Here is an 18,411-nt window from a genome sequence, read left to right as displayed (position 1 = left end):
AGCTAGTTCCAGGACAGGAACCAAAAAGCCACGGAGAAACCCTGTCTTGAAAAATCCAAAAAAAAAAAAAAAAAAAAAAAGGTAAGTTAGTGTTGTATTGATAAACATTTTTATATAAAATTTGGTAGATATGAAAATTAGACCCTGTGAGCTTTTTTTTTTTATTTTATTTTCGAGACAGGGTTTCTCCATAGCTTTTTGGTTCCTGTCCTGGACCTAGCTCTTGTAGACCAGGCTGGCCTCGAACTCACAGAGATCCGCCTGCCTCTGCCTCCCAAGTGCTGGGATTAAAGGTGTGCGCCACCACTACTGGGCCCCTGTGAACTTTTGACAAGTGACCAGAAACTGTCCTATAGGATGATGGGAAAAATGGCCACTAAGGGCAGAGATATGGCTCTGTGGATAACGTGTTTATTTTCCAAGCACGAAAGCTGAAGTTCAGATCTCTAAAACCAGAATAAAAGTCAGGCAAGCGTGGCAGGCCACTTGTAACCCAAGAGCCTGAGAAGAGAACAGGATTTTTAGATCAAATTAGCTAAACTAGTCCCAGTCAGCAAGCTCCAGGTTTTCACTGCCTCAATACATGGCAGTGGAAAGTGACTGAGGAAGACACTGGACTTCAACCTTAGACTCAGACAATGTGTTCTATGTTTCCTTCCATTACTGTAATAAACATGATAGTAAAATGGCACCTACTGGGGAGAGGGTTTGTTTTGCTTAAAGCTTCATGGAGGGAAGTCTAATGAACTCAAGGCAGGAACCTGGAGGCAGGAGCTGAAACAGAGACCATGACGAATGCTGCTTATTGGCCTGTGGCTAGGCTCATATTCAGCCACCTTTTTTCCTACTGTCCAGGCACATCTACTTAGGGATTGCACCACCCACAGTGGGCTGGGACCTGCTACATGGATTGGCAATTAAGAAAATGATTCACAGGCCATTCTCAAATTGAGATTGTCTCTGCTCAGTTGTGTCAAGCTGACAATGGAGACCAGTCATCGTAACACACACTTGCACAGATGTACATAGTTGTCTGTACACAAGTATGTATGCACACACAGACAAACGTATATGCACACATCCAGAGAGGGAGAGACAGAGGCAGAAAGAGAGAGAGACAGAAGACACACACAGAGAGATGAGAGACAGACAGACAGAAAAGGGAAAACAATAATTGATTCAGCCCATAGGGAAGAAGATTTAGCAACAAGCTACATAGCAGTCAATCATTAGAACATTGGAACTGATCATCTATTTCCTGGCAACTTAATTGGATGAGATGCTTCCACCACACATGCATGCACACATGCCCATATTGGAGAAATATCCTCTCTCTCTCATAAATGTATGTGTGTGTAGGTGTGTCCACACTTCTTTTTTACAGTCAAGTTCACAATTTAAAAATACCATAACTTCCATGTCCACATGTGAGAGTGAATGGTGACCTAAGTCACACCACTCTGTTTAAAACTCTCCATGGTTTTCCAGACAGAATCTGGAAACTTCCACTCCACGTGCCCTGCCCTACACAGGCATGACCACTGTCTCCTCCAGTTCCTTCTTAGCACTCCCTCTAAGGGACACAGATCTCACTTACAATCCCACAATGCACCATGTTGTCCTCAGACCCTTTTGTCTAGTCTCTGCCTCTTGCCTTCTCTCTAAGGCCCACAGACAACCTCACTAAATCTCCACAAACATAGCAGGGAGTCCTTCCATCTTTGGACTTTGGTTCATATCTGAATGCTTCTGACATACCTTCTCCTAACTCATTTCCTGCCTGGGAAATAGACTCTTAGACTTCAATAGTCAATTCAAGCGCTGCTCTTCTCCAGATCTTCCCATCTACCTCCAAGCCATGTACTGGGGCTTCTGATGCTGTGGTTCCTGGAACACTTTATTACACACATCTGTTTTCATGGCTGTCTTCTCTACTGGACTATGAGCTCCCTGAGGACAGGGCTGTATCCCATTCATCACCAATCCACTCAGAGAAAGCCCTTAGTAAACAGCTGTTGGACCATCATCATCATCATCATTATCATCATCATCATACTCTCCTTACACAGCTGGAGCCTCTATAAGAGAGGAAATGTGTGTATGGAGTGGGGTTGGGAGAAGCTGGAATGAAGCCACCGATTGCATCTGTTTGTTTTTCCTCCCACAAGAAACTGGGCAGTCTATAAACTGCCTTCTCAGTACTTAGTTTCCCATTGCTCAGCAATAAGAACTCAGGGCTCTGTATTGGTTGCAAAATTTGCCTTCTAATTGTGATGTCAGAAGCGTGTTTCCTCTGGGCATCATGGAGAAGGGCTTAAGCTTTCCACCAAGAGTCGCAGACCCCTAGATCTGAAGCTGCTTAAGCCGAAGCTGCCCGCCCGTCATGATTCGCTGCACCACATGGGCTTGACCTTAATGATCCCTTCTCTCGGAAAACAATCTAGGGAGCTCTAATTACTAATTGATGTTTGTAAAGCCTCCGAAATTCTCAGGTGACAGATGTAATCAAAGGCCAATTTATTATGATAATTGTTATTAGTACAGCTTCTCATTAGTTTTGGATGTTAACTGCAGGGCCAGCAGGTGTTTTAAGACAGCATAGGGGAGCATGCCTGGCCATGTCTACTAGGAGAAAGAGAAAAACAGTGTGGCATGGGGGACTTGGGGCAACTTTAAGAGACTCTTGTTGACTTTGGCCCAGAAACATTTCTCTACAAAGATACTTTTTGGGAATGGAGACTCGGAGTGAAGAGAATACTAAATGCAGGGGCTATTCTGAAGTTTTGTATGGGGTCATATCAAAACAACAGGTCATCTCTTGATTCTGGACTGTACTGCCTTGCTCCTGTGCTTGTACTCGCTGTGGTTGGAGGGTGTTTTTAAGGTAAGAAAATATGGTTGTAGGAATTTCAAAAAATAGGGATTTGTCAGTTTTCCAGTTGAGACAGAAGGATTTCTGAGACACAATGGTGGCACTGGAGCTGAGAAAACACGGATTACTGAGAAGTCTAAAGTAAAGCACGGCTAGGATTTGGTAATGACTGGACATGGAAGGGGGTTTGAAAAGCCCTGTGCAGCCTGAACATCACTGAACAATGGGAGGCTGAGGATAAATGTGGAGAGGATAAAACAACAGATCATGAAAAAAATCTGCGAAGTGAACATAGGGATAAAATGACTCCTAATGACATGCTATACCCATAGATCAGTGCATCACTCAACCCTCACTGGAGAAGCTGCTTCTTGAAATTGATGATAATTAACACAAAGACCCACAACTGACAACATGCAGAAATTGAGAGAATTGGGGGTGCTCTGGCCTAAATGGGATGTTTTGTCATACCCCTCTCCTCCAGGATTTATATGGAAGAAGAGGTGAGTTAAAGAGCCAGAGGTGATAGGCAACTTGAAGAAAATGGTGTTTTCCAGGCACAACAGGGCACGTGTCCATATGAACTCACAGAGACTGCAACAACACACATAAGATTTTCTTCGAAGGAGTAAGCCTGGGTATATCAACCACATCCAAGGCAGGGCCCCTGCTCAGAATTAAGTGGCCAAAAATGCACTCCATGGATTTTCTGTTCTCCCTTCCTCCTGCCTCATCTTTCTTTTTTTCATTTTTATATAGAAAGAACATGAATTTGGGTGAGAAGAGATGGACATAATCTGGGAGGAGTTAGGGAAAGGAAAGAATATGACAAAATTACACTGTGTGAAATTCTCAAAAACTATACACAAACTTGACAAAAAACCCTACTTATTATCTGTTGTTTTGCCTAGTCTCTTACAGGTTTATTTCATTTCAATCTTTCTTATTTTGCCACCGAATAAATTAAATTTTGAGTTTGCAAAGGTGAGAGTCATGATATAAAATGTTCAGCCTCCAGAAGGGCCTGCAGGGCCTTTATCCCCAGCTTCCATTCTAAAACAGCAAACTATCTTTCCTTTGCAATCTCTCTTCTTTCTTTTCCTTGAGTCTTTTGTCCATATGGTGTCTTTGTACTTTTTTGCCCCACCTGATTTTGTTTATTCTTCCTAGATGCTCTCCTTCTGCATTATGCTCATAGTCTAATCAAATTTGATTGATGAATTTTAAAGCTGAACGTTCCCACAGATTTTGTTTAGTCTTTCGTTAGGGCACCTCTACCCTCTATCCCTCACATGACATTTGTGGCAGTCTACTAATTACGTCTGACAGTAATCCATTGTATGTCAAACACCAACACCATTCTTCATGTATTTTGTTGAAGATCAACAAACATTCGCATAGAGCTGATGATGTTGCATTGTCCTCTTTTTGCTATGAATACCATTGGTGAATAAAGGAACTGCTTTGGGCCTATAGCAGAGCTATAGGGGAACAGAGCTAGGTGGGGTAAACTAAATTGAAGGCTGGGAGAAAGGAGGCAGAGTCAGTGAGAAGGCATGTAGCCCTGCCAGAGATGGACGTTGCAACTTTAGCCAGTAAGCCACAGCCACATGGCGATATACAGATTAATGGAAATAAGTTAAATTAATATGTACGAGTTAGCTAATAAGAAGCTAGAGCTAATGGGCCAAGCAGTGTTTTAAATAATATAGTTTCTCTGTGATTATTTCAGAAGTCTGAGCAGCTGGGAACCAACGAGTGTCTTCTTACAACAAGCTGACACTAGGAGCATCACGGTTTCTGTACAAGACACTTGGAGAGTATTTGTTATTTCCTAAAGTCGCATAGCTGATCTTGGGCAATGTATGCAAGCCCATGCTTAGAATGCTCATCAAAAATTCTGAAAAGAGACAAACCTAGAAATCCATTAATCTTATTTAATAGCATTAATTAGTAAAATGAATACCATTTTATAGCACAAGAAACAGAATCTTTGAGTGCAAATGGCTCCATTAAATTCTAATCCTGTAACCTCAGACTTCACAGAATTGATATAGAAAAGATTAATTGAGTGTTTGAGTTGGGGGGAGGAGAAGTCTTAAGATACCAAGTAGTATATCCTCCTGATCTTTTATGTAGGCATATATGTGAAAATTTCCCATAATGCATTTTATGAAAAACATGTATCCTTGCTTCTATCAAATAAGAGAAACTATGTAAGCCTGCTGCATAATCTTTTTTACCCTGGTTTCCCATGAGCTCAAGTGTTAAAGATTATTCATTAATTTCTACACTAGACTTCTGACTCAAAGACTTTCTTTCTCTGTTATAAGATTCCCAAGCTAATTTAACATTTCTAGCAATATGAATATATATAAACACATTTATACATACATACATGCATTTATACACACATATAAAAGCATCCACTTACTTACATTTTAATCTATTTTACTTTGTACATCCTGTAGAATATACCTAGCTCATCATTTTTGGTGGCAGGCACCATTATCCACTAAGCCATCTTGAGAGCCCTTAAACATTCATTTTATATGGATGCATAGTGAATCAACCCAAACTACACATATACTGAATATTTATATTTTCAAACTGGTATTTGTATCTTGATTTGATAGGCCCTTGGGTGTTCAGAAAGAATTATCACCTATTGATATTTCTTGCATGAACCCATATAGTTGAGGAGGGTACATTTCATCCAATTTGACAGATGAGAAGATCCAGTTTTGTCATTTAAATTCTCACTCCTATAGATAATATATGATACAACCAAGTTATAGTTTTGCACAACTCATATTCAAGTACTTAAATGCAGGGATTCATTTCTCCAAGTCCAAAACTTTTACTACTTTTTAATCATTAAGGGGCAATTAGATCACGTTTCCCAATTCACTTACTTTGGAGAACCCAGGGGAAGTATAGACCTTACAACATGGAAGATTTGACTGCAGTTTCCATGAGATATACTGGATGTTGGATCTGAACATTGAAGCCTGGAGGCTCAGCTGACAAGATTATCAGCTGTCAACATTTGGGTAACCTTCATCTCCATCTCCAAATGAATTTAAAGTATATTTGCATGGGAAAGAAAAAGTTCTTGCTCCCTCAGGCCTCATACCATGATAATAAAATCTGTACAAACTGTAAGTGAATGTAAAAATAAATTAGCAACCTGGGAGAACTCATCTTGGTATTTGTACAAGGTGACACTAGGGGAATTTTCTTCTTACCTGAGGAAACACGTTGGAGCCCCCAGAAGGGCACTAACAGAAGTTGAGAGTTCTTAAGAGCATGTGATAAAACGCAAAGGACAGAAGGGAATCTTGGAGGCAGAGATGCCTGAGACAGTAGGGGAAGCCCCAGTAAACAGAATCCACTCAGACCTAGTAGAAGATATAGGCAGGCAAACTGGGAATGAAGACTTGACTCTAGAGACAGACATGTGCCAGGTAGGGGCACTTATCAGATGGATCATTTCCAGTTTGCTGCAATAAATCTAGATTCCAAATGTCCAGTTTGGTACCCATTTAAATTCCAAAGGGCTGCTGCAGAGTTAATAATATCAGAAATATGTTCCTGATATTGGAATATGGCAACATGTCAGCAAAAGGATTGTTATGGGGTCTTTAGTTCAAGCTTTCTGTTTCTTGGCTCGGTCAGTGGTGCGTGGGACAGATCACCAAAGGTCACCTGAGGTCTCTCAATGGCACTAGATAATAACATTGGGAAGAACTACTACTTTTCAGAGTGGGACGATGCACAGTGAGAGCCAGGTATTCCTTCACCAGATCTCCAAGGAGGAGAGGGGGGAAAGCTGAAGTCAAGATTTCTTCTTAGGATTAAATCATTGGAGGCGAGATTCCAGGGGAATATTCTGGCATTCCATCCATCCATCCATCCATCCATCCATCCATCCATCCATCCACCCATCCATCCAACCATCCATCTATCATCCATCCATCCATCCATCCATCCATCCATCCATCCATCCATCATCCATCTATTCATCCATCCATCTATCATCTATCCACCCATCCATCATCCATCTATCCATCCATCATCCATCCATCCATCCATCATCCATCCATCCATCCATCCATCCATCCATCCATCATCCATCCATCATCCATCCATCCATCCATCCATCCATCCATCCATCCAATTATCCATCCAACCATCCATCCATCCATCCATCCATCCATCCATCCATCCATCCATCCATCCATCCACAAATATAGAGCTACTTTGTGAGATCCAGTGAGGTTGTGGTAGAAGTGCAATCATTTTAGTTCACATCTGAGGCCTGGCAAACACTTGATAATGGGAAGTTCTCACTCAGTATTTATCAGAGCAACTAAACATCCAGTGGCTCTAAGAGTGGGCCCAGGTAAACGAAAATTTGTGGGCAAAGTTTAGACGTTATTGGGATGTATAAAAGTCACTATGGATAACCTCACATACTCCAATCTCATTCCAGGCACATACTAAACAAACACTGGCTCATTCTTTTTGAAGTTATGTATGATCATGTGATTACTCAATTATTTATTAAAGTTCTATGTGTCATTTTGTGTGGAAACTTCTAGAGGCAATGCCTATTCACCCTTGTATTGAGATAGACAACCCACCATCGTGAGCCCATGAGTACCTGTGAAAAGCAGATCTTTTTTGCTGACACACTTTCAACGATTTAATTATTTTTATTTTATGCGTATGAATCTTTGATTGCACAAGTGTGTGGGTAACACATTTGAACAATGTCCATGGAAGTCAGAAGAGGGTATCAAGTCCCCTGTAACTGCAGTTACAGATGTCTGTGTGGAACCATGAGAGTATATGGGACTGAACTAGGGTCCTATGCAACAGCAGCTGGTGCTCTTAGACACTGAGCCATTTCTCTGACCTCTTGGTGGCTCATTTCACATAAGAATCAGAACTGTAAAGTATGTTTTCTGTAATCCACTGAGATTGTATTGCTCAATATTATAGAACTATTACTTTACCTTAAATAACATAGACGTTTCTATATAAACAGCCTAACAGGATATTCAACACACTGCCATACTGGCATCTTAGGGGTCTCAACTCTAACCTATTTGAACATGAGTTTTGCTCATAAAAGGGTCCATCTGAGATTATGTATATGACATTTTGATAATCGCTAACAAAAAAATCAGAATATAAGGTAGAAAACAAACAAAAATAAGTAAATGATTCAATGGGTTAGATGTCAGGCTGGAAATCATGAACCAAGAAAGAATTTAAAATGAGAATGAAGTCTGGTGCAGATCATATATTAGTCCAGAGGAGTGGCTGGATGTAGACTAGAGTCCATGGCTTGCCTAGAGTTATGAAGGGATGCACTGCTATGTATAGGGGACACTGGGATATAACAGAGGAAGATGTTCTACCCACCCCGCCCTCGGGAAAGAAAAAAACCAGCAAAAGGGAAAAGAATAAATGCTACAACCGTGATACAACATGGGGCTTTAAATGCACATTGTATCGTTTCCTCTCCACCAAACATTCACGATGGAGATCATTAACCAAACAGTATGTCTGCTAAGAAGAACCATAATTCAAAGCCAAATCTGTCTGATGTTCAACACTCAGTGCCGTCTATCCCACCAAGTCTCAAAAACACATCCACATGCAAACGTTCTTTCCACAGTGCTTGGGTAGAACTAAATATAATCTTTTCCAGTTCATTCAGAGAAATAGAATTGTCCCCTAACCCAGCCCTACCTAGATGATCCCAACTATTATTATGTGATTATACCACAAACATGGTGATCCATTCAACATAGCATCTGGCTTCCCACTGCTCTCAAGAGGCAATTGAGTTCAAGAGCTGGAAGAAGAAGAAAAGAGAACAAGTATTCTCTTGCCTCCTGCTTTTCTTATTTAGCTCAGCATTCTGCAAAGGCATCAGCCAGGTTAAATGCACCCTCCATGACAGAAAGGATATGGCAAGGAAAGAGTTTTCTCTAAGTAAACAGAACAAACACACCAGCATCGCCCAACACAACAGGGTTTCTAATAGATATTTGCATGAATTTGCCACATTTGTTTTGCATCCAACCCTTAATTATGGTCCTTTCAACTTCACAATCACAGATAATGGTGGTGGGGATGCAGAGAACCAGAGATTCAGCAGTGCTGTTCTGAGAAAGTGAGAGAAAGGAACAATGAAACCGTTACCCACCCGCTGTTTATCACTGAGCCAGCCACTCTGGGTGTTGTTAGGAGGGGCTGGAGAAAATCAAGGCTGTCCAGGCTCCTGGGGCTTGGGAAATGAGACATCTGGGTGGAAAATCTAACTACCAGAGTGGAAGGAAGGTCCTTTAGGGTTCATCTGTCCATGATAAAATGGCTTAGAATCTCAACTCTTACTCTACGACAAATGGAAATTCAGACTATGGTAACATAACCTTAAATGGCTTTAACTTTTCAAGATCTTTTTCCCTTGGCATCCCATGAAATGACTATTAAGCATGAATTACCAATTCAACTCACAAATGAGGAATAATGAGGAAACTGAGACTCGCTTACATTAAGAAATAATTCATATTGTATTAGCTAATCAACTAATTAAATGACTTGGAGTGCCTACTTTAGGTTTAAGATTGAACACAGCATGGGAAACACAGTACAAAAAATCCAAACAAAATCCTGAACATTAGAACAACTGAATAAGACAGAAAAGGTAGCAGCATGGGAACAAGAGCTGAGAAGAGTTCTTCACTCCGTGTGCTCTCAGTATACTGGGAAAGGCATGCAACATACACCAATGTATGTAAATTTAAAGGATCCAGTGTTAGGAAAGAAATTAAGATGCTAACCTGTTAATACTAGTGTGGGCTTCTAGGCGACCCGCCTGGGCAGTTCGCAAAGGACTGGACATTGAAACTTAAGCCTAAAATCAAGAGGTTGTACAGAGAGTAACAGAGATTCAGCCTGTATCAAGGCTTCAAAGTGAGAAGTATATCTTGAAATATTTGATAACTTCATAGGAATGTTCAAGTTAGAAGTGGTTAAAATATATTGAGACATTGCATTGGTTTGGGAAACCTTTTTTTATTTTTTATTTTAAAAGAAGTCTTTGGAAGCAAGAAGCCTAATGTCAGATAATAGAGAAACTGTGAGGAAAGACATGGAAGGATCAGAGGAGCTGCAAGTCACGTACCAAGGCCAAGGGCAGGTATTGGGTACTACTCATTACTTCCTCTGAAAGGTTGATAGAAAAAGATTTGATTTGTTCAAAGCAATCAAAGAGACTAGGAGATAAGAGGCGGGAAGAAATAACTGGTCTTTATGTAAGAAAAAAGTTTTAATCATTTTACTTGCGCCATGAAGGAATCAACCAACTTTGATTCCATAGAATTGCAGTAATCACGGGCACACCCTGCGGAGATTGCTTCATTGGGTATTTCCTCCATCTTCTCTTCCTCTGGTCTAGATTATACGACACTTCAAACTCTATCCAAGTCCAAAGTGTCAAAATAGCTATATCTAAAACATATGGTTATAGTGTAGATGGACTGAGAAGAAACCTAGGCGCTGCCATTCCACGATGAAATGCCTGAGAACCACAATTTGTTGTTATCCTCAACAAATGGGAATTCAGACTAGGGTGATGTAACCTTAAATACCTTTTATTATTAAGAACACATCAGCAGGCAAACACAAGATTACTAATCAGGCAAAATTTCAACTGAAGTACTAGAGGATAACTCAAATTTCGTGCAAACACCCGAAGGGGCTCTGAAAACCTTCTTATGCATTGCCATGCTCAAAGTTTCTATAGCATGCCTGGTTCTGGGAAAGCATACCCCACTCATAACCCCTAGAAGACTTACAAACTGTCTCTATCATCAGTCAGCACTTGATGAATGAACCCCCACTACTAAAACCAGTAATTCATCATTTGATACGTCATTTCCCTTCTTTATTCTGGCTTCTTCCTCATTAGAATGTAAACATCATGTAGGCAGTATTCTGGCTGCTCACTGCAGTTTCCCAGAACTTTTTCTTCTGCCTTTGTGACAAATAGTGTGTGCTTGATAGATGTTCTTTTAATTAATGAACCGTATCTAATGTGTTTAATAGCTTAATTAAAGTCATACAGCCACCAGGGTTTTGTATGCAGGCAGTCTGACTTCAAAGGCTGAATTCGCCATCATCTGCTAAGCTGATAAACTATCCTAATATCCACAGAATGGAGATTCTTGGATTCTCAATTCTTTCACCTTGTCCTGAACAAAGCTAGCAGGTAAGATACTGAGGAATAAAATTGACTGGTAGTAAATTATTCAACCTGTCCCATACCCATTCTGAAATAAGTGCCTGTTCATGCCCCCTCCCAATTTCCTTTAGTTTCAAAGGGTATTGGCACATCCTTTGGTTTAAATATTGCAATGATGCAGGTTTACTGAGTTCTGTTTTTACGACATCAAAGCCATTGTCTCCTTTTACGACGAAATAACGTTACTTTCTCTTCACATCATGAAGTCTGTTTTCTTCTTCCATCCAAGTTGCTGATTTTCATGTTTCTTTATAATTTCTTTTGTCTTTCCTGTGCTTCTTTATATTTTGTTATTATTCTATTTTCTATTATCGGAAGGCCATCTGTATGCTTCCAAACTTGCCAGCATCCAGAGTAAAACAGTGGTTATTTATTTGCTTTTGTCTTACCTGAGAAAATTAGAGAGTTTTGCTCACATATTTCAGTATCCGACCCTTTTCTAGTTTCTTGCTAACATTACAGTGAATTTTGGACCCAAATCACAATTGTTAATTTTTACATTGTGCATCTCCTCTTTAAGTAATTGCTTTTTCACATTAATCTTCTATTTTGTGGAGTATTTGGAATGATTATTTAGTATTAATGTGGTGCCTAATTAGTTTCCTGCTCATTGTGGGTCTTTTATTCCTTTCTTCTCTATTCTTGATTTCTTTGTTTTGATTCATTGCTAGTCAATTGTTCTCTGAAAGATTTATTAAAAGCAGGGCATGGAGGTGGCTCTGTGTACCAAGGAGCAGTCCTTCTGCTGTATCTGCTCAAGAACAATGAATGTGGCTGGTTGGAGGTTGTGGTTGATCACTCTCCAAAGCCCTCCTGGTTTAATGGCATTGTTTCCTGGCCTCTACGATACACAAAGTAGGAAGGAGCCAAACAGAGGTTTGTTAGAGTGGGAATAGCTGTTATGCTCCTATGACCTTTTTGCTCATTTTTTCCCATACAACTTAATACTAAAGACAGTAATTTTAAACAATGTGTACATTATTTTTTTGCCAGAAAAAATTCAGTCTGAGTGCCCACCTCTCACTGCTTTTCCTTTCTCTGTTTTTTTATGAGTCAAACTGCACCCTCAGACAATCTTGCATAAGTATTCATCCAATTCTCCTCCTGCTATATATCTTGGCTAGAAATTAAAATTCCACAATGGTAGAGCAGATGATGTGGAATGGAAGGCACAGGTAATTCATGGCCTTCATCCTCTTGGAACTGCCTTTAGGGCAAAGGCAGCTTGAGTACCTGACTTGGTTTCTCTATGTATCAAAACCCCGTGTCTCCCAGAGCAGGGGCTATGCTGTAATATTTGGGGAGAAAACTATCCACTGGATGTTTCATGGCACCTAATATCCTTTTCACAGCCAATCATTCTTGGGTTAGAAAAACACCTGGGATAGTTAGTCTCCAGTCGTCTTGGGGCGTTGCTAGCTCTTGGAGCAGTATGTGGGTAGGATATGGTGATGTGAGACTGGGGCATGGGCATCTCACCCTCATCAGCAGACAGGAAACAAGCCTATTTCCCACTCTGTGCTGAGAACCAAGAAAGCCACATCTTATCCGAGATCTGAAAGCAAGATGGGCCCCCAGATGCTTTGGTCCATATTTATGTCTTCATGCTCAATACAACAGAGTGCTTTGTGCAGAGTGGGGACCAGATGGACAGGTAGGAGGCAGTCTGGCAGCTTCTCTTTGTAGCCTTACACTCTCAGTGAGGAGTGTTGCTTGAGCCAGTAATAAATGCAGAACTGAAATATCAAAGTGGAATTTAAATGGGCATGCGGACACTCTAAATGTTAATTAGTTCCTCAGTCCAGGGTGTTTTTTTCCCTCCCTAGGCAGTGATTGCCTCTGACAGACTAAACTGTTCTGTGTACATGCCACCAATCTTGTGATGTGGGAGTGATTTCTTTCTAATCTGTTGCTTTCATTGCTTAATTAATAAAGAAACTGCCTAGGCTCATTTGATAGGCCAACCCTTAGGTGGGTGGAGTAAACAGAACAGAATTCTGGGAGAAAGAAGCTGAGTCAGGCAGTCGCCATGATTCTCCCACTCCAGACAGACGCAGGCTAAGATCTCCCTGGTAAGCCACCTCATGGGGCTACACAGAATATCAGAAATGGGTTAGATCAATATGTAAGAGCTAGCCAATAAGAGGCTAGAACTAATGGGCCAAGAAGTGTTTAAAAGAATACAGTTTCCGTGTAATTAACTTGGGTAAAGCCGTGCGGGCGGCCGGGCACCAGGAACGCAGCCCGCCGCTTGTATTACTACAATCTTGGTTTGGTCTCAGTCCTCTGCAGTGAACTGTCACATCTGCAGAGAGAGTACATGATGTAGTGCACTTCAGGCTTCCCCGTGTATCTATAATCTCTTGGCGGGCACATACTAACCATAACATGAACCATGAGGATTTGCACATGATAGTGGTCATCATAGGCTTTACAAATAAATTATGAAAACCTGGAATATGTCCATGAAAGCCCTGAATGGGAAAATACTAACTTATAAGAAGTATTAGCAGACAAGATGAGCAGATGGGTATGATTCAAGAGTGAGTAAATGGGTGGCGGGAAAGATTGAGTGCAATAGAAACAAATGCCCTACAGGTGATTGTATTGGCTCTATGAATCCCTAAAATGTATAACTGAAGAACACTGAGAAGCTACCATCAAAGAAATATTAAATAATTACATTACAAAGCTTTCTTAGAGTCACAATCCCCACTTTGCCACTCCCAAATCAGCAAAGTAAGTTCTCTGCCACTGCAGGCATTCACAGCTAAGCACTGACAAATGCTGACTGTAATGTGGTAACGGTAACTGAATCGTATTGTATGCAAGGGTAGGCGCGGGATGAATGGAAAGGTGATCGATGGCCTTTATGATTTTTCCAGCCTTGTGAATGTGTGATGTTGATTGATACAGCTACCAGGCCAAGGAAACACTTGATACCAAAACAGTCACTTTGTTTTTAAGATAAAAATTTTTTTTGAATGTGACTCGTGGCCATGATAAGAGGAGTAATTCCAAAGGTGAACTGGAACATGTTCCTTCTGCACCCAGACACTGACAGGCATTAGTACTACAGACAAAGGAATCACAGCTCAGGCTTCATGATTTCCTCAATGTAGCGCCTTTCCCATACTCTAATACAAGTTTACAGTTTCCATAGAGTCCATACAAATAAATGCTTTAGACCTTGTAATCCGTATACAGTGTCTACTGCAGCTCCCCAACTTCACTCTTAAGCATCAACATAGCCATCAGTAGTATGCAAACTAAGAGGGAAAGAGGCACTAAAAATAAAGCCAAAGGCAAAAATTGAACACAAAAATAAAACAATAAAAAAATCAACCTTATTCCAAATCTTAAAAGACACAAGGGCTGAACTTGGTTCCCGGGCCTCAGTTTATTATTAAACCTTGCTGTAAAGTCTCACAGACTTCACACTTGAGAAGGGAAATCTAAACCAAGCAAATAATGGCCTACTTACTCCATTTGCTTTGCTGAGTGCCTGGAAGTAGATGCTGTAGCTCTTCAATGGGGAGAGGGGAGGGTTCCAGTAGCCATTGTATGTCTTGTTGTCTCCTACTGTAAATGGCTGGGTGACAGGCAGGTTGGAGGGCTTCAACTCGGCTGCAAAGTAGTGGAGAGAATCGAGGTTGGAGGCGTTCCGGTAGCTCACAGGTACAGAGAAACACTCGATGATGTCAGCTGCTCTCCGGGATTTCTGAAGTCGCTCCTCCTTGACCACCAGCTGGTAAACACTAGAAACGAAAGGTGAGAGGTAGATGAGTCACTCTGCAGACAGATAAGCTCACTAGCATTCGCTGTGTTTGTAGAGCTCTCCTGTGAACAGACTGATATCACTTTTCTTTGTTTTACTCACTCATAGGTGGGTTTTAAACATAAAGAAAATAAAGCCAGTCTACAAACCACAATCCCAAAGAATTTAGACAACAATGAGGACATTGAGACTTACATAGATCTAATTTACATGGGAAGTAGAAAGTAAAAAAAGACAAGATCTTCTGAGTAAATTGGGAGCATGGGGGCCTTGGGGGAGGGCTGAAAGGGGAGGGGAGAGGCAGGGAGGGGAGCAGAGAAAAATGTAGAGTTCAATAAATATCAAAAAAAAAATCCAAACCAAACCAAAAACCCTTATTCTACTTTCAGACTCTCAAACCCACTGTTTTGTAGAAATTCATCTCTAAGCAAAGCTATCAATACTAGTTCACACAAGACACATCCAAAATCCATCTCTGCACCAATCTGTATAAACCTGCTGTCCCTTGCAGGAGGTTTACCCTCTTGAAGGATACTATCACTATCCAACAGGTGCCCAGATCCTAATCCGGCACATTCTCGGGTCTCATCTACATAGAGCTCACTCTTCGCCTCAACCCACAAGCTCTGTGGCCTGGGACTCAGCAGTGTCATGCTTGCCACAGCTCCTTTACTTCTTCCCACTGCTGATGCCTAGGCATTTTCCCACCTTCCACCTAGGCTTAGCTGATTCTCTTTTGCCCTCAAATCATTTGTTCATTCTGTCTATCTATTCATTTTGCTTCCAGTAATATAATACCATCTCTCTTCAAGCACTTTTATAGTTTTTCTTTTGTCCAAATTATACAGCCTAAGCACCTCATACTGGCAGCTGAGGTGTTTTATGCTCAGCCTCCGCTTTCCTTTGGGTGTTCATCTCATGGTTCCCACTAATCCCAACAGCTCCAGACACTACATAAGCACCCTATGACTGACCCTCTCCATCACCAGCTTGACCTTCCTCTATATGAAACACCCACCAATGCTAACCACCTCTGTCTATAAAAGATTTCCACTAATACTGATGTCTTTCTTACATTACTCCATGAAGCCCATCCAGAATGAGTTAATTCTGACTCATTCATCATTGTCTGCTTGATTTTTCCAAAAGCATAAGATGGGACATGTGCCTTGCTGGCTCCATTGTATCCTTGACAAAAGTGTGGCTTAGTTATCTCTGAATCACTCTATCCTCTCCCCTGTTATACACACACACACAGTGTCCACGAGCATGTCTGACTCTAAGCAAGTGATCAATGAACATTTGTTGAAATGAATCAAAGTGAATTGAATTAAAGTTGAAAGCAAGCACGCAGCCAGATCTGGATGGATGCCGAAACTCTAATCTGGGTAAAGAGTGACTCCCAGGAGAGTCTGCCAAGTAATCTCATACCACCCCCTTCAACTAGCACTATAAAGAGGTGCCAGTGTGTGCATAGAGATGACAGCCTCTATTGAGTATCAACCATATGCCAAGTATATAGATTCTTTTTGTGAAAGTTACTCAAAAGTTTGTGAATTGGAAAAAAAAAAAAAGCCCTTATCCTTGGAATGCTCAATACACCCTTCTCTTGAGGAAACATCTTCTAGAAGGATTTTATTGCATTCTGAGTTGTATGATCTAAGACAGAAGACCAATTGTCCAGATTATGAAAAAAATTATGTGCATCAATGAGGCAATTGTAAAGTGTACCCATTGTTTTTTCTTTTTTATTTAAGTTTTTTTTTCATTTTACATACCAACCCCAGTCCCTCCTCCCTCCCCTTCTCCTGTCTCCCCACCTCCCCCCATCTTATCCCCAATCCATTCCTCAGAGGGGTTAAGACCTTGCCTGGGAGTCAATGAAGTCTGGCATACCAAGTAGAGGCAGGACCAAGCCCCTCCCCCCCGAATCAAGGCTGAACAAGGTATTCCACCATAGGGAATGGGCTCCAAAAAGCCAGTTCATGCACCCAGGATAAGTCCTGGTCCCATTGCCAGTCCCCCCAACAGATCAAGCCATATAATAGTCACCCACATTCAGAGGGCCTAGTATGGTCCAATGCAGGTTTCCCAGCTGTCAGTCCAGAGTCTGTGAGCTCCCATTAACTTGGGTCAGCTGTCTCTGTGTTTTTCCCTATCATGATCTCAAACCCTCACCTTTAAACATAATGCCACATGCTTTACGTAAACAGAGTAGCACAGGCTTCAACCCCCTGGTTAGACTATCCATCCAAGGACACTGGATTACGAAGCATGATTTGGGTAAGATACAAAGCCAGGACTATTTCATTAAGGTGAACAAAGGCTGTGAAGGAACTCCTCCCGAGAGCATGTAGCATCATCGAGGAGGCAGATAGTCCTCGATTTTCTCTGAACCTCGGGATGCTCACTTATCCAAATAAGGAAGGAATGCATGTGAGTGCATGACACACTTGGATGAATAAGAAGTTTGGGTGGAGACGAGCATGCCTGTTGTCTTTTATGCACCTCCCGAAGGAGAGCCTAACAGCTCAGAGTACATATGAATGACAGGAGTAGGTGTGGCGAGTGCCGCAGGAAGCACATACTCTACCCGAGCGTCACAATGTCCAAATGAGGGGCTGCAGCACCTGAGTGTCTCACTCTAAACAAAAGTAATGTCCAGAGCTTGTGAGATGGCTCAGGGGCTTAGAGCACTTGATGGCATGCCTGCTGACTTGAGCTTTGGAACCCATGTAAAGATGGAGGGGAAAACTGAGTCCAGGAAGTTGTCCTCTGAAATCCCCATCACAGATCATGCACACATAGATTAATGAATTAATTAAAAAAAACCAACACACAGATAAATGCAGTTGAGTATTTAGGCTCCAGAAGAAGTGTGAATGGCATGCATAGTGGCTCAAGGTTTCCACATGCCTGTGCATGTATGAGAGCCTTCTATGTCCACAAAGCCAGCCGAAGGCAGTTAATACATATGATTTAAACTCACTCCATCCTCCATCTCTGGAGTCTTTCTTTTTTATTTTATTATATTATTTTAAAAAATACCAATCCAAATTCCCACTCCCTCCACACACCTTCCCACCCCACCCTTCCAATCCTAAGAGAGGTCAAGGCACCCTGCCCTGTGGAAAGTACAAGGCCCTCCCTACTACATCTAGGTTGAGCAAGGTATACATCCAAAGAGAATAGGATCCCCCCAAAACAGTACATGCAGTAGAGACAAATCCCAGTGTCAGTGGCCCCTCAGTCTGCCCCAACTGTCAACCACATTCATAGGAACTGGTTTGATCCCATGCTCGTTCACTTCTGGAGTCTTTCTTAAATGAAAAGGCCTTATGTTTATCAGATAAACTTCATCACTGTCAAACAGCACAAACGCCTAAGACCTAATCCTAGGAAACATGAACAGGAGGAGAGGGCTGAATGCAAGGAACT

At 41.4% G+C, this 18,411-nt stretch overlaps 1 protein-coding gene across 14 annotated transcripts in view; it reads right to left on the bottom strand.

Annotated features, from left to right (window-relative positions):
* Positions 1-18,411, bottom strand: part of Ptprt (protein tyrosine phosphatase receptor type T) — a 1,077,234-nt gene that overhangs the window by 226,996 nt on the left and 831,827 nt on the right. For all 14 annotated transcript variants that reach the window (XM_057780248.1, XM_057780255.1, XM_057780252.1 and 11 more), the window contains one exon: positions 14,680-14,953. In XM_057780248.1, the coding sequence (XP_057636231.1) occupies positions 14,680-14,953 (274 nt within the window). The remainder of the gene's footprint in view (positions 1-14,679; positions 14,954-18,411) is intronic.

Source organism: Chionomys nivalis, chromosome 9 (assembly GCF_950005125.1).
Source record: "Chionomys nivalis chromosome 9, mChiNiv1.1, whole genome shotgun sequence".
In the NCBI taxonomy this organism is placed as follows: Eukaryota; Metazoa; Chordata; class Mammalia; order Rodentia; family Cricetidae; genus Chionomys; species Chionomys nivalis.
This window is presented reverse-complemented; position numbering and strand designations above follow the sequence as displayed.